The sequence below is a fragment of the Quercus lobata genome, chromosome 11 (assembly GCF_001633185.2).
Source record: "Quercus lobata isolate SW786 chromosome 11, ValleyOak3.0 Primary Assembly, whole genome shotgun sequence".
Lineage (NCBI taxonomy): Eukaryota > Viridiplantae > Streptophyta > Magnoliopsida > Fagales > Fagaceae > Quercus > Quercus lobata.
Genome location: NC_044914.1, coordinates 9,725,509 through 9,750,337, shown reverse-complemented (window position 1 = coordinate 9,750,337; position 24,829 = coordinate 9,725,509). Strand labels below are relative to the sequence as shown.

The 24,829-nt window shown below is 41.9% G+C and overlaps 1 protein-coding gene and 1 pseudogene across 2 annotated transcripts; one reads left to right on the top strand and one right to left on the bottom strand.

Moving 5' to 3' along the window:
• The first annotated feature begins 1,484 nt into the window (after positions 1 to 1,484).
• On the top strand, positions 1,485 to 24,538 carry LOC115966364 (annotated as a pseudogene).
• LOC115967379 lies at positions 12,674 to 16,136 on the bottom strand. 2 transcript variants are annotated; one of them, XM_031086459.1, is made up of 2 exons: positions 15,444 to 16,136; positions 12,674 to 14,754 (listed from the first exon to the last, which is right to left on the bottom strand). In XM_031086459.1, the coding sequence occupies exon 2, from the start codon at positions 13,727 to 13,729 to the stop codon at positions 13,058 to 13,060; it is 672 nt and encodes a 223-aa protein (XP_030942319.1). In that variant the 5' UTR covers positions 13,730 to 14,754; positions 15,444 to 16,136; the 3' UTR covers positions 12,674 to 13,057. The 2 variants fall into 2 exon arrangements, with proteins under 2 accessions (XP_030942319.1, XP_030942320.1); XM_031086460.1 differs by lacking the exon at positions 15,444 to 16,136 and adding an exon at positions 14,865 to 15,018.
• Positions 24,539 to 24,829: the final 291 nt, after the last annotated feature.

Sequence of the window (24,829 nt, the reverse complement as noted above, 5' to 3'; positions counted from 1 at the left end):
AAGAACTTCTTGGTTTAGGCCTAAGGACTTTGACATGTTCTTCACGTCCGTCTCTGCCACCACAGTTTCAAGCGTGTCAACAATCGAAATGGAGGTTTTTTCCAACATCCAACTCATTATTATGACAATCTTAATGTCTTTTGGTGGAGAGGTATTCACTTCCTTTCTTGGACTCCAATTTACAAGGTCGATGTTCTCCAAAAATTGTCCAAGTAGTGACCAAAATAGTGTCACTCTTGCTAGATGACCAAAACTAGAGACAATATAATTTTTAACCAAAAATAAATGATGTTTCTGAGTGTATGAATGCATATACTATATAACTTTTTCACCATATCAAAGAAATAATTGTGCTTAATATTCTGCAATAAGGCTTTTTCCCTTACCAACTCAAATATGGGGTTGCAACTTTTGCCAAGAGGTACAGGAATAATAACATTGCAACACCCGGGGATTTTTTGTTCTTGCTCTTCTTTATATATTTCACCTTATTTTTCAAAGTTTTCATCAATTCAGAATCTCATTTAATTTTTACTTATTTCATATGTTTCATGACTTTCTCTTGATTTAGTTCAAATTTTAGATGTTATCTGAATGTTGAAATTCAATCAAGTTTCAATACTTTCACAATTCAAATACTAATTTGGAGATTTTAGTTTGAAACGATGGAATTGACTAGGACTAGAAATTTTCCATATTGGGGTTTGTAGCTTGGACTTTTGGGTACTTATTAATACTGTCTTGGCCCTTGAACTGCTCTGAAGCATCAAAGTAATTGATGACCAACCAAACTGTCACGATTGTTGTAGGTTGTGAACCACTAATTCAACTGTGCGAAATCCTTTTGAGTTACTAATAAGGCTTTGTTGTTGTTGATGTTGATAACTAACTACTACTAATTGCTTTACTTTTTCTTCTATGTTGGATTTTGTTGAGCTGTTAAATTTTAGATTAGTTTTTTTTTTTTTTTTTTTTTTCTCTCATGTATACCTTTGGTGTACTAAAGTGCCACACCCTTTTTGCACTCTTTTAATACACGTTTAATGCTTATAAAAGAAGATTTCTCCACTTAGTTTTATGGGTATTTTACAATCACAACGTGCTCCATATATGCACCTCTCTCTTTAATTCTACAAGAAACATTCTCTTCAATCCTTTCATCTTTACTTATAATTGAATCATGATACAAAAAATAGTCACTCTTTAATATCTATCAACCATCTACTTTAACAATCCCTTTATTTCTACTGCTAGTTTTACTAAGTTTGAATTCCATCTGTCGGGATTGTCTACCGTCTAGAAACAAGAAAAAAGTGTGAGTTGTTATCCAACACTGTAGACCTGACAGAGAAGTAACTTTAGATGACACCAATTTTGTCCTGACACCAATATGCCAAAAAAAGAAAAAAGAAAAAGAAAAAAAAAAGAGAGACTTTGGACAAATCTATCCCACAGCTATCTTTTCAGGCATAACTAAAAGCTATATGAATTTGACATCTGAGCCTCTAAGGAAACCACTTTCTGCACTTGAAGAAGCAAGGCAGGTGTGATTAAACTATTTGCTAATCAGGTTTCTTGGAAAATTCTTGAATGCAAGTAAATTTCTGTTTCACCTATTGTAAGATTGTGCTGTTTTTCAGAATCCATCTATTAGATCATTTGTTGCAATTGTTGCAGGGTATCATAGGATACATATGTGGTTCTGAAGGTCTTGACAGTTCAGGACTTAAGCTCTTCTGCTGCTGTGAGTTTCTATCCTTTTCACATGCTTTTGTTAGTGTGTTTACAGTCAAGAAATTTACTGAGTAGAATTGAAAAAGTTCACAATCAGTTATATAGTCTTTCATTTTCTGAGCTGAATTTAAAGTCGCTCTCTCTTATCTTCATAAAGGGTGGGGAAATTAGGACTTATGATTAAGTTAATCAAGTTTAATGCATTTTTGTTTTTCATATTTATCCATTGCTAAATATCTAAGGCATTCAATTTTCTTTGCTGTGTTTGTGTCTAGTTTGCATAAGGTTTTCTATATAGCTATTTCAATGCCTTATTGCTTTTGAGTAGCACCTTTTATTTTTATCTAATAAGTTAATCTGTATAATTACATGTTTGACAGGTTGGAATAGCTTACTTGTTGGCATTGGAAAGTGCAAATCACTTAACGGTATCTCTGACAGAAAATTTTGAATATGATTGGTAAGTTTGTCAGAAATTTTCAACTATTTTTTAGGTAGACATATGATCATTATTAAATCAATCAAGATCACGAACATGAACTCCCATGAGTGCAATTCACTGGGTATGTATTTAAACTTAGCTTTCACGAAAAAGAGACAGGGTGGTGGAGGAGACAGAGCTATTGCAAATAATTTGGTTATACTTATATGAAATAGAAATTGGTTTGTCCAAATAATTGGGTTCAAGCTTGGTTAGTCTATGGCTTTGTTAAGGATATTTAAGCCACGTTGTCTAATTAGCCATTACAGCAAGTTGCTTTTGCCTTTACTGGTCAATTGAGTGTTACTTTAATTATTGTTTTTATAGTCACTACAATTTCCAGCCATTATTGAGACCATATCCCAGCAAGAAGAGAAATACTGACTTCAACCATTGTTTTGGGGCATTAGACATTCCAAGATACCTACAGATATTTTGTGTCTTCCTTTGGGTGCTCACTTCAAAGGTAGATCAATTTGGAATCCAATTTTAGAAAAGATCGAAAGAAACTTGCAGGATGGAAGTGTTTATATTTATTCAAGGGAGGTAGAGTCACTTTATTTAAGAATACTTTATCAAGCTTGCATACCTATTTCTTTCTTTGTTTCCTATCCCAACAGTTGTGGCTAGCCGTATTGAAAAACTGCAGCAAAATTTTTTATGGGGTGGTATGGGTGAAGAGACTAAACGCCATCTAGTTAAATGGGCAGATGTTTGTTCTCCTCTTTCGGTAGGTGGTTTGGGTATTAGAAGATTGAGGATTTTTAATGACTCCTTGTTAGGGAAATGGTTGTGGCAATATGGTCATGAGAAAAATACATTATGGAGATGAGTATAGAAGTGAAGTATGGTAGTGAATGGGGGGGATGGTGCTCTGATCCAGTTTATGATCCTTATGGAGTTGGTATGTGGAGAACTATTAGACAGGGATGGTCATCCATGTCAAGCCATATTCTATATGAAGTTGGGGATGGAACACGTGAAATTTTGGAAAGACCAATGGAGTGGGGAGAGCTCTCTTGCTGTTTGCTATCCTGAGTTATTTCGGGTTTGTAGTAATAAGGAGGCAAGTATAGTGGATTTAATGCAATTCACCAATGGGGTTCTTCACTTGGATCTACACATTGTATGGGCCATTCAAGATTGGGAATTGGAATCCTTGATGACATTCATGGATACCATTTATGGTTTGGGAATTAGGGGGATTGCGGAAAATAAAATGTGCTAGAAACCTGATAAGAAAAAGGGCTTTAAGGTGGCTACCTATTATCGTCTTTTGGATGCTGCTACTATCGCCAATGAGCAGTCCTTTCCTTGGAAAATCATATGGAGATCAAAAGCCCCTCCAAGAGTAGCCTTTTTTGTATGGACTGCAGCTTTACGTAAAATTTTGACAATTGACAACTTAAGGAAGAGGAAGATAAGAATTATAGATTGGTGTTGTATGTGCAATGCAATGGTGAATTTGATGATCACGTATTGCTTCAGATTTGTGGTCCATGATTTTGGTTTGTTTGGAGTTTCATGGGTGATGCCAAAATTTGTTGTTGAGCTTTTAGCTTGTTGGGAAGGTCATTTTTGTCATCATCTAAATGCTCATATTTGGATGGTTATCCCTCATTGTTTGATGTGGTGCATCTGGAGGGAAAGGAATAGTAGGATTTTTGAAGACACCAAAAGTTCTATGCATGATCTTAAGTTGTTCTTTATTAGAACTATTTTGGATTGGTTGTCAGCCATTAGGAATCTCTCTTTATTTTCTATTATTGATTTGATAGATTTATGCAATTTTTGTAACTGATTGTCTACCTCAGTATATTTCATGTATACTTGGGTGGCTCAATTTTTCTAATTTCTATAATCTTATTACTTATAAAAAAAAAAAAAAAAAGGAATTAAAATGCACAAAATAGGATTAACGTATAGGGAGCGTAGAAAAAATTGCCAATAGGTTTATGTGGAATGAACATTGTCCCATGCATTTACTCAACCTTTCAAACACAAAATCATTTTCAAATAAATGCCATTTGGAGTGTATTAAACCTAAATTCAATCTGCATTCAAGTCCTAGGTTCAAGATAGTGTCACCATAGCATGGTTAGAGAAACAATATCCTCTTTGGAAGTCTAAGGTTAAGGAACTCAAGAATAAATGTCTATGATAGCTAATTAGGTTTTTTAAATTTTATTTTAGGGAAAAGTTAATGGATGCATAAGGGCATTGGTTTAGGAACTGTTTTCAGAAACCTTTTATGGGAAAAGAAAAAAGAAATTGAAATTGATTTTTTTGATAAATGAGAGAGAAAAAATTCCAGTCTCGCTTCTTGCACTTACACAATATCGTGAGTACTCTCTAAATGTTGTGAAGGTCTGATATATGCAGTCAAAAGTGTAGTTGCAGGCATAGAATTAAATAAGAGTGTCACTGGTTCCAACATTTGAGGATCACCGGTTTTAATTCTTTCAGTTTAATTTTTTATAATTTTTTTCTTTAATTTTAACTTGGTAGTTCATTAAAACCAGTGATCCTAACATACCTGCAAACTACAATTGTCAGAAATATATAAGGTACATGGTATGTTAATCTTGCTAATTACAAATGCTTAGCTTCTCTTGGAAACCTAGGGATGAAGAGGCTGCATTTATTTTTTCTTAGTGTTTAAATATATATATATATATATATAGAGAGAGAGAGAGAGAGAGAGAGAGAGAGAGAGAGAGAGAGAGATGAAAAACAGTGCTTGTATTTCATGGTATTTTGGTGCCAACATTAAAATAATATACATTGTGACAGATACTTATCCCATTTGTTTTATCATACTAGACCTTTCTAAATTTCATTTTTGTGCATATGTAGGTATATTGAAAATGAATATTTGGGTCTGAGAAATGGCATCTTGGATCAATCAGCAATCTTGCTTTCAAGCCAGGGTTGTCTAACATTCATGAACTGAAAGGTAATTTATGAATTCTATTACTCATATAAATGTTTGTTTTTATATATTAGATACAACAGATGGTTTAAGTTCAGTGCAGAGTTAGATTCTATTTCAGTTATGATCTTTTCCCAGTTTGTCTTACATGCTACTAATTGTGTATCGTGAAGACTTTTAGGTGCGTATTGCTTTCTGTGTTTGTTCTGTTATTTAATTCAATTTCTTTTGGGAATGTCATTCATTCATTCTTCTTTTTCTTTGTTTATGCCGCCGTTTTTTTTTTTTTTGTGGGGGGGGTGGGGTGGGGTGGGTGGCGCTAGGATAATGTCATGCCTTTATTTTTGTTGTGCAGAGTTGTATCTTGAGATCCAGTATCTTAACCATGTATTGACTCAGTGAAGTCTATGTTATTGTTATCTCATAAACCTAATGGCTACTTTGTTTATGAGGCTTGCTTTGTTACTGAATCATTTAGAATGTTCATGAGGCGGAAATGTTTTACGTATTAAACCAAAATGCTTGTATGAACATTAAGGTGGAGATTATTCATGAAGAAAATTCATGATACATGGATTCAAATGATAGAAAAATGATAGTCAGGCAAATATTGTAAAAGGATTATTTATCAAGTTTCTAAAATCTAATAGCTGTTGACAAACTAAAATATAAGTGTGTACGGCACCAAGACCTTAGGCCCATACAGACCCCGGGCCCTGCCCCAATTGTACAGTGCGGTGATCCCAGGCCCATACAGGCCCTGGGCCTTGTCCCGTACTGGTTTTGGCCACAGGCCCAGCCGAAAGGTCCAGTCGTCCTACGCCATTCCCGGGGATTCATAAATAACAAACAGGTGTAGGGTATTAAGTTCCAAGGTGGGCTCGGTCAAACGTTTCCGGTCATGTACATGAGTCATTCCCGGGAAAATGTGGTATGCACGGGAGACGGTGCTGCCGAGCGTTATCGGTCCAGATGGAATCAAGTTCCAAGATCATAAATGCAGCACCGCCCTCTCACCTAAACATCCACTTAAATCAAATGATATTGGACCTTCAATGGCACAAACGGTGGCTGTAATCATGATCTTCCCACTAACCTTGGCTATAAATAGAAGAAAGATGGGAGAAGAAGGGGATTTTTTTTTTTGGGAGAGAAAAGAGTGAAAGAGTGAACATCAAACTGGGCGTTGCTTTGAGTCTCTGCCGAGAACGACCCATAGTAGGAAATCTTCAAGCCCACTACAAATAGATTGTGAGCCCATAATAATCCAAGGCCCATAGGCCTCGTACTTGGTTCTCACAATTGGCGCCCACCGTGGGGCCCTCCTACAAAGCTGTAGTTCGACTGGGACTCAAACGACGAGGATGTCTGAGGAGCGTGCACCAAGCGGCTCCATGGGATCTTCTCGGGGGTCAACATGGAGGGAGAGAAGGCAAAAAAGGCGGGAAGATAGGGAGCACTCAAGAAGGGAGGAAGGGTCCGGACAAGGAGAAGGATCGGCTCAGACACACTGGACGGTTTCGGACGTCTCGGCGCATCGGCGGCATGACGAAAGGGACCGAGAGCTGGAACGGTTACGCAGACTGGTAATGGACCTAGAGCTGGAAGCAAGGGTTCGGCGAGATGAAAGGAATCGCAACTCCCAGCAAAGGAGAAACCAGGGTGAGGCCTCCAGCCGGTCTAATACGCATCGGTCCCGAGACCGGTCGCGCTCCCAAGAGTCGCACCGGCAATCACGGGAACCACGCAATCGACGGAACCGCTCACGGTCGCACGGTTATGATCACCAAGGATCAGAATCACCGGAAGAACGTCTACACCACAATGCCTCCATGGACGCAATGAGCCGGGCTCTACGGATGGCTGCCCGGTCACCGTTTTCCGATGAAATTGAACGGGCCCCTATGCCGAGCAGATTCACACGACCACCATTCAATTCGTATGAGGGAAGGACAGACCCTGTGGAGCATGTTAGCCATTACATCCACATGATGTCTTTGCATGCGCACAACGATGCATTAATGTGTAAGGTTTTTCCCTCTAGTCTCGGTTCCACGGCACTAAGATGGTTCAATGGTTTGCGGAAGGGCTCCATACACAGCTTTGCCGAGCTGATTCAGGAATTCGGCAGCAGGTTCGTGACATGTAGCCGGGTGCAACAGCCGGTTGACGCACTACTTTCCATGAAGATGAGGGTTGGGGAAACCCTTCGGAGTTATGCCAGCCGATACTGGGAACTCTATAACGAGATTGGTGGAGGAAATGAGAAAATTGCGGCAAGCACCTTCAGAATGGGGCTCCCTGAGGATTCTGAATTACGGGAGTCACTGACGAGAAGACCCCCCGAGGACATGAGGCAACTGATGAGACGCATAGAGGAGTACAAACGCCTGGAAGATGACCGGTTGCAAAGCAGGGGGAAAGCTCCGTTAGTGGGGAGATCTCGGCAAAACGTTTTGCCGGCAAAACCGAAACGAGACTTCAGAATGCAGGGACCAGAGGGGCAGATCGACGGGGTCAATGTGGTGTTTAAAGAGCCAGTTCACAAGATCCTGGAACGGATCAAAGACGAGCCATTCTTCAGGTGGCCGAACAAAATGGGGGGCGACCCATCTCGGAGGAACCAAAACTTATACTGCACCTATCACAGAGACAAGGGGCACACGACTGAACAGTGCCGGGTATTAAAAGATCATCTCGGACAGCTAGCAAGGGCCGGGTACTTAAAAGAGTTTGTAACAGATTCCGTTAACCGAGAAACCGGGCAGGGATCCCAACAGAAAAGGAATCCCCTTCCACCACCCCTGGGGGTAATCGAAGTCATCCATGCCGCACCAAGAAGGGCAGCAGCGGCTAAAAGGATACTGACAGTAGCCTGCGCGGAAGGAGAATCATCCAAAAAGAAGAAAAAAGGTGGACGGCCGACCATCTCGTTCGGAGAAGATGATTTCGAGGGGACGGTCCAACCCCACGACGATGCTTTGGTGGTGACAGCCCGGATAGGCGGATTCCTGGTAAAGAGGGTGATGATTGATCAAGGAAGCGGAGCCGACGTCATGTACCCGGATCTCTTTGAAGGGCTAGGGTTAAAGACCCAGGATTTGGCGAAGTATGACACGCCGTTGGTCTCGTTTGATGGGAGGGTTGTAATTCCCGAGGGGCAGATCTCTCTCCCAGTGAACATGGAAGGCAAGACAGTTATAGTTACATTTATAGTGGTCCGATCATTCGCACCATACACCGCAATCCTGGGAAGGCCGTGGATTCACGCAATGGGGGCTGTCCCGTCCACCCTTCACGTAAAAGTGAAATTTCCTACCGAGAATGGAGTTGCCGTGGTAAGGGGGAATCAGCAGGTGGCGAGGCAGTGCCTCGTCGCCGCGGTCCGGTGGGAGAACGAACAGCTCGGTCGAACTGAGGAGAACGAGAAAGAAAATTCATAGCAATTACAGAAACCCCAGGGGGAAGCTGGGGCGGACGTGGCCGAGGAGGTGCTGAAGGTAAGGATTCTCCCAGATGCTGACAAGTATTTCCAGATAGGTACAAGCATGAACGACCGGGAAAGGGTAGATATGTTGCTGTTCTTATTGCAAAACGTGGACGTTTTTGCGTGGAGCCCGTATGAAGTGCCCGGCGTAGATCCCGAGTTCATTGTCCACAGACTCAATGTGGATCCGTTATTCCCCCCAAAGAAGCAGAAACCGAGAAGAGCGTCGAGGGAACACGTCGAGGCAGTAAACCTGGAGGTACAGCGGCTGAAGGATGCCGGAGCCATAAAGGAGATATTCTTCCCGAAGTGGTTGGCAAACACTGTCGTGGTAAAGAAGAAGAACGGGAAATGGAGAGTTTGTGTGGATTTCACAGACTTGAACAAGGCATGTCCCAAGGACCCATTCCCGATGCCCAAGATTGACCAGCTAGTAGATGCAACGTACGGGCATCCGAGGATGAGCTTCCTGGATGCCTTCCAGGGCTACCACCAAATTGCCTTGGCGCCCGAAGACCGAGAAAAGACTGCATTTATCTCCCCGAATGCGAATTATCACTACGAGGTCATGCCGTTCGGACTAAAGAACGCCGGGGCTACGTATCAGAGAATGATGACGAGAATGTTCCGAGAAAAAATTGGATGCACGGTTGAAGTTTATATCGATGATATGGTGGTGAAAAGCAGAATTGAGTCGCAGCACACCGAAGATCTCCGGGGAGTGTTTGAGATACTACGTCGGTATAAATTGCGCTTGAATGCCGAAAAGTGCACTTTCGGAGTGGGGGCTGGTAAGTTCCTGGGGTATCTGATCTCTACTCGGGGTATAGAAGCCAACCCCGACCAGATAGAAGCCGTGAACCGCCTCAAACCACCAAGCAATCCCAAAGAGGTGCAAGTGCTCACTGGAATGCTAGCGGCCCTGAACAGATTCATCTCCAAGTCTGCCGACCGTTGCCGGCCCTTTTATCAGCTTCTGAAAAAGTGGAAGGGGTTTCTATGGGACGAGAGCTGCGATGAAGCCTTTCGAGAGCTAAAGGAATATTTGGCAAAGGCGCCGAGGTTGACGGCCCCGGATCCCGGAGAGGATCTGTTTATGTATCTCGCTGTCACCGACCATGCGGTAAGTGCTGTGTTGCTAAGGGACCGGGGAGTGCAGATGCCGGTGTATTACGTGAGCAAAACCTTGGTCGATGCCAAGACAAGGTACCTGCCTCTCGAGAAGTTAGTTTTGGCTCTGGTGCACGCCACGAGAAAGTTGCCACATTACTTCCAGGCACACACAGTGTTCGTCCTCACCGAGTATCCATTGCAGTCACTATTGAAGAGATCAGACTTCACAGGGCGGATTGCCAAGTGGGGGACTCGGTTGGGATCGTTTGACATAAGATACCGGCCTAGAAGCTCGGTGAAGGGACAGGTTCTGGCCGACTTCATCGCAGAGTTTACACCCAAGGATGAAGGCAAAATAATCTGTAGTACGGAGATTCGCCCATGGAGGTTATTTGTGGACGGTGCATCGAATGCTATGGGGGCCGGGGCCGGTATTGTCATTGTCACCCCGGAGGGTATACGACTGGAACACTCCCTCAGACTGGGGTTCAAAGCCTCGAACAACGAAGCCGAATACGAAGCCATGTTGGCCGGATTGAGGGCAGTATTACATCTGGGCGCAAAGGACATAGAGATCTACTCTGATTCTCGACTGGTGGTTTATCAGATCACTGGGGACTTCGAAGCTCGGGACCCCAGAATGAAAGCTTATCTCGGCGCGGCAAAGCAGATTATCAGTCAGTTTGGAACGGTAAAGATATCCCAGGTAGCCCGGTCACAAAACAAGCACGCTGACTCTCTTGCCACGTTAGCCTCATCGGCTACCGAGGATACGCCAAGGCTCATCACGGTAGAACTTGTAAAGGAGCCAAGCATCCAGGTGAAGAATGTTCCCGACCAAGCCGGAGTAGAGATTGCGCAGGTGGCAGTAGCTGGTCCAAGTTGGATGAGCCCGATCATAGACTTCCTTGCCGAGGATAAAGTTCCGGAGAATGAGGCCGAGGCCAACAAGATTCGGCGAATGGCTCCCAGATACTGGCTGTCTTCAGACCGAAAATTGTACCGAAGATCCTTTGCAGGCCCTTACCTCTTATGCCTACATCCAGACAGGGTCAAAGAGCTCCTGACCGAGCTGCATGAGGGAGTGTGCGGCGGGCATGCCGGGGGACGATCTTTGGCACACCGAGCAATGACACAGGGGTTTTGGTGGCCACAGATGCAGAAGGATGCCGCCGAATACGTACGAAGTTGCGAACAATGTCAAAAGCACGCCCCAATGATCCATCAACCTGCAGGACAGCTAAATCCTGTCAGCAGCCCGTGGCCATTTGCACAATGGGGGCTTGACATCCTTGGGCCTTTCCCCCGGGCAACGGGGAACCGCCGTTTTGTATTGGTGGCTGTAGATTACTTCACAAAGTGGGCTGAAGCAGAGGCCTTGGCTAATATCCGGGATTCCGACGTGAAAAAATTTGTATGGAAAAACATAGTTACACGGTTTGGGGTGCCGAATTCGCTGGTATCAGACAATGGGCTGCAGTTCGACAGCAATGCTTTCCGGAGCTTTTGTAGTAAGCTTGGCATCAAAAACAAGTATTCAACCCCGGCATACCCACAAAGCAACGGCCAAGCTGAAGCGGTAAACAAGACTATCTTGAACGGGCTCAAAAGAAGGTTGGACGGAGCAAAGGGAAGATGGGCGGAAGAGCTACCCAGTGTATTATGGGCGTACCGCACGACCCCTAGGAGATCCACGGGTGAAACCCCGTTCTCCCTGACATACGGCTCGGAAGCAGTCATACCAACCGAGGTGAGCTTATGCAGTGCACGGGTCGCCGGGTTTGACCCCGTACAGAACGCCGACCTGATGATGGAGCGTTTGGATTGGCTAGAAGAATGCAGGGAGGCTGCAACCATACGTCTTGCCGAGTATCAACAGAAGCTGGCCCAAAGGTACAACCGAAATGTAAAGAGCAGGGAGTTCATTGCCGGGGAACTAGTATTAAGAAGGGTAGTGGGAAACATGCGGGACTTGACTGCAGGGAAGCTCGCTCAGAGTTGGGAAGGACCATACAGAGTCACAGCTATTGCGGGTGCAGGGGCCTACTACTTGGAAGACCTTGACGAGAGGCCACTCCCTCGACCATGGAACGCCAACAACTTGAAGAAGTTCTACGCATAATCATCGGTGTAAGCCATTATTTGTATCCCATTGAAATTAAGAGCATGATGAATCCTTTTGTATAAGCTATTTTTCATTCCTTAGCCGTACGCCGGAAGAATCACCATCAAATCTCAAAGGACAGAAGCCTGACTCTCGGTTCGATCACTATCGCCGAGCAGGCGGAAACCTACAAATAATAATCTAAGGACAGAAACCTGATCCTCGGCTCGATCACTATCGCCGAGCAGGTGGAAACCTACAGATAAGTCTCTAAGGACAGAAGCCTGACCCTCGGTTCGATCACTATCGCCGAGCAGGCGGAAACCTACAAATAATAATCTAAGGACAGAAACCTGATCCTCGGCTCGGTCACTATCGCTGAGCAGGTGGAAACCTACAGATAAATCTCAAAGGACAGAAGCCTGACTCTCGGTTCGATCACTATCGCCGAGCAGGCGGAAACCTACAAATAATAATCTAAGGACAGAAACCTGATCCTCGGCTCGATCACTATCGCCGAGCAGGTGGAAACCTACAGATAAGTCTCTAAGGACAGAAGCCTGACCCTCGGTTCGATCACTATCGCCGAGCAGGCGGAAACCTACAAATAATAATCTAAGGACAGAAACCTGATCCTCGGCTCGGTCACTATCGCCGAGCAGGTGGAAACCTACAGATAAGTCTCTAAGGACAGAAGCCTGACCCTCGGTTCGATCACTATCGCCGAGCAGGCGGAAACCTACAAATAATAATCTAAGGATAGAAACCTGATCCTCGGCTCGATCACTATCGCCGAGCAGGTGGAAACCTACAAATAATTCTCTAAGTACGAAAACCTGACCCTCGGCTCGATTCCCGGTTCAGCCAAAGCCTAACCCGACCCTTTTTCAAATACTAAGTCAAAAAGCGCTCTCAAAATACACTAAGCGCCGCGTAAATGGTTCTCGGGGGTACTATTACATTAAGCCGCCATAGCACTGGCGTGGTTCAAGCAAAACACGAACAGAGATAATTTCATTCGACAAATTCAAACGGAAAAAGAAAACGGACTTCTAATTAAAGTAGAGCAATTGTTCGGTCACCACATCCCGGTGACATAGGCAAATAAAACCAACAAAATAAAACAAATGTTCGGTCACCGCATCCCGGTGACGTGAGCAAGTAAAACTAATAAAATGAAAGTGAGCAAGCAAGATAAAAGCAAAATTAGCGGGGAGGTTGGTTCGGTGGTATCACTTCCTGCTGGCCGGCCAAAGAAAAAGGCGGGGCCTCACCGAGAAGCTCCTGCACAGTCGGGATACTGGTGACTTCCATTTCCTCAGGCTCGGCGTGAGCATCGATTTGCTCAACCAGCTCCCTCATACTGGCTGTCTCTTCCTCGTCAATCGCCACCGGGGTACCCTGAGCAGCAGGGGCGGGGCTCGGGAATGGGATTTGGCCGGGGTCTCTCAGATGCGAATCCTCAGGAACGCCCATTGCCTGAAGGGCGGCAAACCACCCGGCCTCAAAGCCCATATTCCTAGCCCGAGCAACCACCGGCTCTACAGAGTTTTCGGCATCAGCAAAGCCGACATCATACCATTTCTGCTCCGCGGCTGCCAAGCCTGCCCTAAGGTCAGCTATCTCCTCGGCATTGGAGGTGTTAAGGCTGATAGCTTGGGCTAGCTTAAGCTCCGTCTCATTCTGCTGGGTTAGGAGCTCCGCACACCTTTTCTCGGCAAGGGACCGGTTCTTCTCGGCAATTGCTGCCTTTTTCTCAGCAGACTCGGCGGCCTTCAGTTTTTCCTTAGCCGTTTTCACCGCCGCCTCGCGCGCCTCCTTCTCGCGCTCGCTCTCCTCAGCAAGCTCCCTTGCCCGAGCAGCCACAATGTGGGCCATTTGAGCAGCCTAGCAAGGACAAAAGTTAGAAAAAAGACAAAAGGAAACCTGTATGAAGAACTAGATAGACAAAAAAATTACCGCAATGGCGTGCCACTCTAACCGGCGCCCTACGGACTCCTCGGATCCATCCTCGAAAGCATGCACATCCTCCGGAAGTTGGAGAGCTTCGGCCAAAGATTGGGCAATACGGCCGCCCTCGCCTTTATCCCACATCCGAATGCAGGCGGTTGACGGCAATGGTTTGCCGTCCAGAAGGATCTTCGGCTCCCACGCAGGAGCCACTTGGGAGGAGGACGCGCCCCCCGTGCCGGCTTCAGTCGGCGGCTCACGGATAACAATACCACCTGTTGGACGGGGAGGAGTCTGGGCAGCGACCTCGCCCGGGCAAGTGGAAGGTTGATCAGTGACCTTTTGCTTCTTCCGGGCACGTCCGGCCTGCGGTGGGGGTGAAGGCTGCGGCACTTGACCCCGGCCCTCTGGAGGAGGGGGCTGATTGGATTGTCGGGCACCGGGCACAAACCGTTCTACCGACAGCACTTTTCTAGATACCATCTTTCCCTTAGGCCGGGCAGCTCTAGCTAAAAGGGCGGCCGCTTCTATCACTTGTTGTTGGTTCACGGCGGCCGGATTCTCGGGGATTGGCTGCTCTTGCGCTTGGCCTTGCTGCACGGCTTCGTGGGCTAACTCCCTGATGCGCCGGGATGCTTTTTCCGCGGATTCGTCTCTCAAAGGGGCTAGCTCGTCTGCGCAAGTAACCCGCCGGCCAAATTCCCTCGCTTCCCCGGTTGTAAGACTCGGCGGTAAAAAGTTCACGTACCGAACGTCTATATACGACAGCAGGGGGCTGTCAACTATCAGGGCCTGCTTGAACGGCTGCCAAGTAGAATAAACCGGCTCCACACCGAGGATCAAATGCGAAGCCCGGAGTTGCCCGTCCCAATGCACGTATATCTCAGAGCGGAGGACGAAGTTTAAGTCTTTGGCGTGGACGACTCTGAGGTCCTGCACAAACACTTTGCCGTCTGCAAAAGATCAAATGACGCATTAGTCTCTAATCATAAAAATTCTTTTTACCGAGAGGAAGAAAAAGAGAGGCGAAAGAAAGCAGTTATATGAAGGGGATGGAACGAACCCACTTCACGCGGCGTAAGGGGGCAAGGAAACTCCCCGGCAAACCAATTGCCGCTCACCCTAACGAACTCATTGGCGGAATTCCTGTTCGAATCAGGTAGGCATGATATCAGCCGTACCCGTGCATCCCTTGTCTTTAGGTAATAACCGGTGGCTTTGCTCCCACAGAGCCTATACATTTGGTTAATGTCATGGTGGTCTAACTGTAAGTTAAAGGTGTGGTTCAACTTACTGACGCAACTAACTACCCGGTAAAAGTTGGGGGGAAGTTGGTCCGGGCACAGCCCGTAGTAAGTGAGTGTGTTTATTAAGAGGGGATCCACGGGGAACCTGACCCCACCTTCTAGAATGGACATCAAAGGAAAGAAGGCTATACCATGCCCTCGGTGGAGTTCAATATCGCTCTCATGGCAGTAGGCCACATCCACGTCATTGGGAATGTTAAATTTACTCCTAAAGGTGGCCAAAGCAGCCGGGGACTCTAGGAGGTAAGAGTAACCCATCTATAACGCCTAAAAATACGAAAGTAAACTCAAAGAAATGAAAGTTGAAAGGAAAAGGAAGGGGAAGAAAAACTTACTTTGGGTTCTAAGGAGGAAAAGAACACTGGGTAAGCAAGCGCACAGAAATGTGGTCGGCAGAGAAAAAGAGCTCTAAAGATTGGCAGAGGAAAAATGGGATGCTGTTCAGAGGGAGGTTATTTATAGAGGAAAGAAAAGTGAATGGAGGAAGAAGAAGCGTCTGAATCAAGCATTAAATGGGCGCGGTCTACGAGCAGTCCAACGAACGCCAAGCATAACCAATCCGCACGTCGCTTCGGTCCTCGAACCGTCAAGCAATAATGACGACTGCGCCTGGCGCCGCGAAACGGCGCGTCTTTTGAGATGAATATTAAATGAGAAATGACGGTCAGAAGTCCCAGGCTAAAAGACTCCCGAGGTCAAAAGGTCCCATGCTGCTCCTTGATTCTTCTCGATGACCGAGTATGAATCAAGGGGGGGCTATTGTACGGCACCAAGACCTTAGGCCCATACAGACCCCGGGCCCTGCCCCAATTGTACAGTGCGGTGATCCCAGGCCCATACAGGCCCTGGGCCTTGTCCCGTACTGGTTTTGGCCACAGGCCCAGCCGAAAGGTCCAGTCGTCCTACGCCATTCCCGGGGATTCATAAATAACAAACAGGTGTAGGGTATTAAGTTCCAAGGTGGGCTCGGTCAAACGTTTCCGGTCATGTACATGAGTCATTCCCGGGAAAATGTGGTATGCACGGGAGACGGTGCTGCCGAGCGTTATCGGTCCAGATGGAATCAAGTTCCAAGATCATAAATGCAGCACCGCCCTCTCACCTAAACATCCACTTAAATCAAATGATATTGGACCTTCAATGGCACAAACGGTGGCTGTAATCATGATCTTCCCACTAACCTTGGCTATAAATAGAAGAAAGATGGGAGAAGAAGGGGATTTTTTTTTTTGGGAGAGAAAAGAGTGAAAGAGTGAACATCAAACTGGGCGTTGCTTTGAGTCTCTGCCGAGAACGACCCATAGTAGGAAATCTTCAAGCCCACTACAAATAGATTGTGAGCCCATAATAATCCAAGGCCCATAGGCTTCGTACTTGGTTCTCACAAAGTGTATATTTCTGGATCCTCTGATTGGCCCATCATTTTTGAACCTGATATTTTTCTCTTTGGAGTTCATTGGATATTGGGAAACATGTAAAATTTTACACGTAAAATGAAGCTATGTACAAAGTTCACAAGGTATATGGAAACAAAAAATCTTGAAATTGCAATTCTGAATCTGACAAGTACAAAAGTAACTTTGCAGATTGTTTCTTTTAGTGGAACGGAGTATATTCTTATTGCTTCATCATAAGTGAATAAAAAAGTGCAGCTGGCTAGTGCTAATGACATTCTAGTGCTTTCTCGAGATACAGGAACAGAATAGTGGATTGAGGAATGAAATCTCGAAGACCTCTCTGTCTCTCTTTTTCTTCACCCCCTCCCCCCACCCCGCCCCCCCCTTTTTCTCCTCTGCAGTGGAGGACGTGCATGCATGTGGGGTGGGGGGATGCTATTACAGCTTCTAGCCTAAATGCTTAAACTATAAGGTAGAGGGGACCTAGTAGAGCATAGACCTGTAATTACGTGCATAAGGGGAACACTTAGTTTAACACCCCCTCCCCCACAAAATCCAATAACCTGTAACTAAAAGCTTAAGCTATTAGGTGGAGAGGCCCAGTGACTTGAGACAAATGCTCCGACACCAAAATAATGTAGGAAAGCAGGCAAGGGATGTTTCTAAGGTTAATCAATAGTAAAGTATAGGTAAAATATTGTGCCTCTTCATATTTTAAAGCATTGGAAAATAAAGTAGAAAGTTGTAAGGGACAGGAAATAAGATTAAAGGTTGCAGGATTTTAATGGCAGAAAATAGTAGAGAGGATTGTCTTATTAGGCTAGAAAAATATTAGGGAAATTCAGGTTTCAAATAGAGTAAGGAAAGGTATTTGTGTTTACATGGAAAAGAACCCCAGTTTTTGGCTGCTGGTCTGGCTGCTGGGAACAGTACCCATGAACTGTAAAATTGAATTCATGGGTAGTTTCGAAGCTATTTGTTGTATGAGGGTTAAAGGCTTTAATGAGTACGATTTTAGGGAACTGATAGGTAATTGTGTGTGTGTGTGCGCGCGTCACATCTATTTATTCTTCAAGGATTCACTGATCTATGTTTTCATTTTTGTGTTACTGTCCCTTAACTCTTCACGGATTAATTAAAAATTATATGTACATCAAAGAAAACAGTTGCTTAATAGTATAATTTATAAAAAAATTTAATGGCTAAACTATAATTTTCGTCCCTAAAAATATCACCAAGTTTTACCTATCAAAAAAAAAATCACCGAGTTTGAAGTTGATCCCTCTAAGATAGTTCATGACAAGTTGGTCCTTTATGGCTTTATTTATCTTTTCAGTACCAATGGATCCATTCAATGGCCGGTGCTATATTTTTTAACAGAAATTGTTGGTGTAAACCTATTTAATCATGTGGCACATGACATGGCAATTGAGTAACAAAGATGTTCTTACCAAAATACCCAAACCATTTACCATTTTTTTCCCCCATTCCCCCAATTTTTCAGTCCTAAATCAAGCCCTAAGATTCCCGAAATCCAAAACCCTAAGATTAAAAAAACTGCCCCAATCCAGTTTGTTAGGATCCTAGAGCTACTGGCTTCCAAGAAATCGTTAAAAATGTCTGGATTGCTGCTTCTATGCTTTGACATTTTGCTAGAAACTAACTAGGGCATTGCCCACTGTTGTATAACAACTTGTATCCTCACGTGGGTAAGGATGTTGAAGAACATACCCATGAATATCGTTCCCCCATGTTATCTGTATAATAATTAATGAGCCTCAAAACAAAAGTACATTGAGCAATGTATAACACATACATTAAGCCACTTGGTGCTTGTACTATGTATAGGACACTATTATTATATTAAAACTAGTAATAATGGGAGATGATTAAAATTATTTAAGTAGATAATGAATGTTCTCTTAAACTGATCTCATCTTTTACGGAATCGATCCCCTTTTTGACTGTACAAGAATACGTGGAGCTCGGCATGTCTGGAAGCACAGGAGAACGTTGTTTTGTTGATATTATTACCAGTATTCGATACTGGGTCATTCATAGCATTACTATACCTTCCCTTTTCATTGCGGGTTGGTTATTCGTCAGCATGGGTTTAGCTTACGATGTATTTGGAAGCCCTCGTCCAAACGAGTATTTTACAGAGAGTCGACAAGGAATTCTATTAATAACTGGCCGTTTTGATCCTTTGGAACAACTCGATGAATTTAGTAGATCTTTTTAGGAGGCCCCAATGACCATAGATAGAACCTATCCCATTTTTACAGTGCGATGGTTTGGAGCGTGAAATACAATTTCATCCTATTTATTTTTTGTAGGGGTATCAGATTAATATTATCAATTAGAATAATTTATGGTTGGCTCGACTGGACCAAAAAAATGAAGTATCCAGACTCCGTTTAGAAAAAACCTAATTGGTAATATATCTAAGATTACTACTTTTATAATATTCTATTTATAAACAGGAGCGATCTCATTTAATCAATCGAGTAATATAATGAATACATTTAATATAATGAATACATTGAATATTTAGTGGAAGACATGAAATAAATGAAATTGAATTCTAGAAACTTTTAGTAATATAATTTAATTGCGATAGTATTATACTTTTGAAACTTTGGTAGTATAATCTACCTAGAGTAAACTCTCTTAATATAATTAATGAGAATAGAATTTCATTTAGAATAAACTATCTTATAATTAATGAGCTATATAGAAAAAATACATTGTATGACTTGTAACATTACGCTGAGCCACTTGGCACAAGCACAACATGTAGGACAGAATGTTTATTGTTATTGTATATGATATGCCTTCTATCTTTTGTGCATCTTCAAATTATGGGATCTCTTCCATGCTGGTATAATGTGTTTCTTTGTAATGCAATATGGGTTTTGTCTATAACCATTTCTTTAAATTTTGAACTTCAAATATATTGGATCCTGCTTCAATTTTGAAAGTTAATAGATATTCTCTTATTCTCATATTCATTAGAATTATTCCATCTTCTGAATCTCACTTGGCATTTGTAGACCAAAGAACATAAGCTTGTACACCCACCCAAGCTGCCAAAAACCTACAAAACTGAGTCGCAGAAAGCATACAAAATATTATTGGCATTTTCAGGCTTGAAGCAGGCTTTGACTACCAACCCTGGATATAATCGCCGAGTTGCAGAGTGTCAAGAGGCTGCAAGAATTATTCTCAAGTAAGATCCACTTTCTTCCTTTTTCAGAACCTACTTTCAGATATCTTTAGGATTATTTATATGATTTAGATCTGATTCATATGCATGTATTTCTTACAGTTATAGCACCTTCATGAATTATCAAGCTCAAAACAACTTGGTGTGAGAAACTGGATTTCATGACAGCCACACCCGATTGGTTTAATTTGAATGAACTTTGTTACCAGAGTGATTTCAGAAAATTGTACTTGAGTTTAAAATTAATTAATCCTAATACACATGTATTATTTTTAGTTTATTAATAAATTAAAATATTACCAAAATACCCTCACTACTATTACAATATTACTCATAAGTCATAACTATATGTGAAGAGGATTTTAGAGGAAACTTTTATAAAATGGGGCTGGCAATGGTAATGAGTGGTTTAGGAAGTAGAATTAACTGTAATCTCAGCAGCTGAAATGTAGAAATAACACAAAGGTAAAGCAAAAAGAGCATGATAAATGCTGTTAAGTGCTTGGAACACAAAGGAGATAAGGTTTCCCATGTTATACAATTGTTATACTACTCTTCCCCAAGTTAATTCTCATGCTTGAAACTGCTTCAAATTAAACAAAACAAAACACTATGTGGACTGAACAACTGTTCTGCATAAGCTTTGCTGAAAATTGTGTATCATCTCAAATAATAAAGGAGACATCAAAGTTTTAGTTCCCTCAAAACCACTAGCTAAGAAGCCAGGAAGCATGTGTTCCTCTTCCACGTAAACAGTTACCTTACATTCTTACTAAAAACCTTCATTACCAAAATAAATGATAATAATAATAAAAAATAAATAAAGGACAAATAGGATCCTCCCACCAAATAACTAGATCTATTGAAGAAACCTATCAGGCTTCCACAGTTCCTTTTCAGACCCCATGCTCTAATACCATGATTAATTACCACGTGTACCTAAAAACTATAGGGAAAGGTAAATTTAATCATTTAACCATTATCCTAGCAAACATGACCACAAGCCTTCTTGAGGCCTTACTTGCAAATTAACCTTGGGGTACCAACTTTGAGTAGGAACAGATTTCCTTAGGGTTTGGTGAGGGAACTCCAGCCAAAACCTTATATAATTAGAAAATAAGACATCCCAAGTCCAACCTGAACCAGTTTTGGGTTTAATATTATTTCTGAAACCAGCAAAACTCAAATCAGATTTAAATGTGCCTTCCAAAACCTGCCTCAATGCTAACTCTATAACACCCCCAAAATTATTTCATTATGCGTGAGATGTTTTAACTGATTATGCTATGTCATTTATATTGAAATTAAATACATAAAGAAAATCATGTTTACTGTAAAATCATATTTAATATCATTTTCTTCTTTCCATAGTGCTTCTGGAAACAACAAAATGGAGCCTATCCTATCAAATGGCAAGTATTTCACTTTGTTGAACTGACAAGCTTCTCAAGTTTGAATTTCAAATTTCTTGCCCTGTTGTAGAATGATTTTGATTCTTTTCCTTTTTTCTGAATGTAAACAGTTCAACCAGAATATTATGAAGCTCACAAGGTAAACAAAAATGACAGAAGTTTTTGCATTAATTAATTCATTGCAGCTTTGGGTTTTATATTGTGGGGCCAGAGAATTCGTGAACCCGGCCCACTTTTCATTAGGGCCCAAGGCCCACGTCGAGGAGAGTTGTTGCCGAGAACATACAACGAAAGTCCAAATGGCTTAGAGATATAGCCGAGGACGATCCTGTCCTCGAAATCCCAAAACCTAGAAGGGAAGAATGGCACGCCATCAAAGGCAGCCCTCAAAGAACTCCCATAAGAAAGGACGAATACAGTAGGACTCGCCTGGGGTACAGTGTGGGAACGATTCAAGGAAAAACTGTCATCTCCACATTAAATGCGCCAGCAAACGTCCTGGCCACATTAATGGGAAAAGATCCTTGAATAGTGCGGTTTCGGTTATTGCAACTAACAGAAAGTGGGGGAAGGCGGCTGATGGGACAAGCACTCGAGTAGTTACCTGCCTAATCAACAGATGGAAGGTCATGATCGACTGAGAGGGGCTATATAATGTAAGAATTCATCCATAAAAGGGGGCGAAAAAAGAAAGAAAGAGAGGGCATTATGTACCGTCTCTAGGACTATTGTAACCTAACGTGAAAAAGGATAATAAGTACATTAAGCTCCTTAGACGAGGTCTGAGGACCGGAGTCACTCAGGCCGAGCCGAGGAGAAAGTCTTCTTAAATAAGTTCAGTTCACCCCTGTGCGATCATCGCGAGTACCATGATTATCGACTGTCTGTTCACCAAAACCTAGCCTCTTAACCCACTCTCTACAAATTTATTGTTTGGGCCTTTAACGTTCTAACCCAATACCAATTTAAGATCATTACGAATTGAGTCCTTACATATATGTATATAAAATGTGTGTGCATATATAGCTATTGATAAAATTAATTTAGCATTTAATTTAGCATTTTGACAGACATATAATGCATATGTAGATAATAAGCATTTAATGTGGACAGTAGACCTAAAACAAGTTATTAAGGCTCTTTTAAAGTATGCTCAACATCCACATATATTACCCTTGTCCAACTGTTGAATGCAGAAAGGTTCTCTTCTGTTGAAAATGTGTGTTTGAGGTCAAATATTTCTAATTTCTGACAGTTGCAAGATGGCCTAAGTCATATTTAAGGGTGTGCAGTTGTAAGTGCACAAATATTGCTGATTTTAACTATGTAATTATGGAAGTGCATTTGTGAGGGCACTTCTTCATTCTAATTACAGTCTTTTTTTTAGGTGATGAGAAAAGGCAAAGGGTTAGTCTAATATGTTACTCCTGATTGGTCCAGTATGAGACAATCCCCAGCATTTGAAATATCAATTTGTGAACTTTTAAAACCAATATATCATTAATTTGATTTTTACATGAACTTTGCAAATTGACCTCGTTTAGTATTATTTTGGTTTGGTTATCTTTGGTGATGTCTTCCTAATATTCTCTCATTGACCCTTATTTCAGCGTTGGGTTTAAGTTCTATCAGTAAATATGAATCTGGTATAAATTTATCTCCAGTGTTCATAGCTGCTAGCTTTTGTTCATCATTCTGCCCCTGTTGTGAAAAAAACTAAAGAAAAGCACATTTTTTAATGATAAAAGTTTGTTTTAAGTTTTTTTTTTATTTATTTATTTTATTTATTTTTTATTATTTAAAGTGAAAATAATCAGAATTACATTTAATTTTCTTTATAAAAGCATTTCTTTTAGAAGTATTGTCAGTCTTGCTGTTAATGGCTAGATCTGTTTCCCACTTCTGAAAGCGGAACCAACTGTACCGCTTCTCTCCTGGAATGGGCGATAACCAGTTTGTGAGTTCAGGGGCCATATGGTTACTAACCTTTAGCAATTAGTTTTTACTTACTCCAATTAATTCTATGTGAAGTAACTGAAATCTTCTTTTATATATCAATATATTATTATGAAGTTATGTTTATTTGCAGTATTTCCATGTTTTTTATATGGTCATTTCCATTCCTGAGGTTCCACTTGCACACCAAGTTAGTAGACATGAATAGAAGGTTGAATTGTCCCATTTACAGTTTTGGATCTTGAACTGATTTAAGAGTATTGGTTTTCTCATTCTTTGCTTTTAGCATGAACGTTGAGTAGGGTGGCTCTGGGCATAAAATTTTGGTGCATTTTTTTTTAATTTATTATTTATTTTAAATTCTCTTCTGAAATGAAGTATAGGATCAACTTTAAATTTTCCACTTCTGATGCTAACCAAATTACAGCATGAGAACCCTCCTAAATTCCTGTTAAAATTCTCCTGTATATGTAGACAATTGACATTAGAAATAAATGATGCTTCTGAGTGTATGAATGTATATACTATATAACTTTTTCACCATATCAAAGAAATAAACTGTGCTTGTATTATATTCTGCAATAAGGCTTTTTCCCTTACCAACTCAAATATGTTGGTCGCAACTTTTGCCAAGAGGTACAGGAATAATAACATTGCAACACTCGGGAATTTTTTTGTTCTTGCTTTTCTTTATATATTTCACCTTATTTTTCATAGTTTTCATGACTTTATCTTGATTTAGTTCAATTTTTAGATGTTATCTCAATGTTGAAATTCAATCAAGTTTCAATACTTTCACAATTCAATTACTAATTTGGAGATTTTAGTTTGAAACGATGGAATTGACTAGGACTAGAAATTTTCCATATTGAGGTTTGTAGCTTGGACGTGTGGGTACTTATTAATACTGTTTTGGCCCTTGAAATGCTCTGAAGCATCAAAGTAATTGATGACCAACCAAACTGTCGTGATTGTTGTAGGTTGTGAACCACTAATTCAACTGTACGAAATCCTTTTGAGGGCTCCCGGCGTGTTTGGGACACGGTTTAGTGGGGCTGGATTTAGAGGCTGCTGTCTTGCATTTGTAGATGCTGATCGTGCCGATGAAGCTGCTTCATTTGTCAGGGAGGAATATCGCAAGGTTCAACCAAAGTTTGCTAGCCAAATAAACGACAAAGAGGTAATGATATGTGAAGCAGGAGATTGTGCACGTGTGATCTGAAATACATTCATTAACCACTAGTTCATCTATTCTTTTTTTAAGTTTGAATAAGTGCATTGATGCCATTTGTTGTAATTTTTTTTAGCTGGGAATGCCATATGTTGTATTTTTTTAGCTGGGAATGCCATTTGTTGTATTTTTTAGCGGGGAATGCCATTTGTTGTATTGAATAATTGAATATCCAATCTTTTCATATATAAAATAAAATAAGAAGACATCTTGTGTTGTTGGAAATAGCATGGTTTTTGGATTGAGGAATCCATTATACTTATCGCCATCCAACATTTTGGGAATCACACATGAGAATCTGAATACCTGGAAATGTAATGATTGGTTTGATAAGATTATTTGAAAATATGTTATTCTTGTCCTTCACTTATAAACTCAAAACATTTTTATTTCTCTTGGAAGGACCATGATAGTGTCTCAAAAAGCTTATATAAAATAGGATACAAAGATAACCAGGACCTAATCCGTTAGTGGCTAGACCTAGCCATGGCCGCAAGCG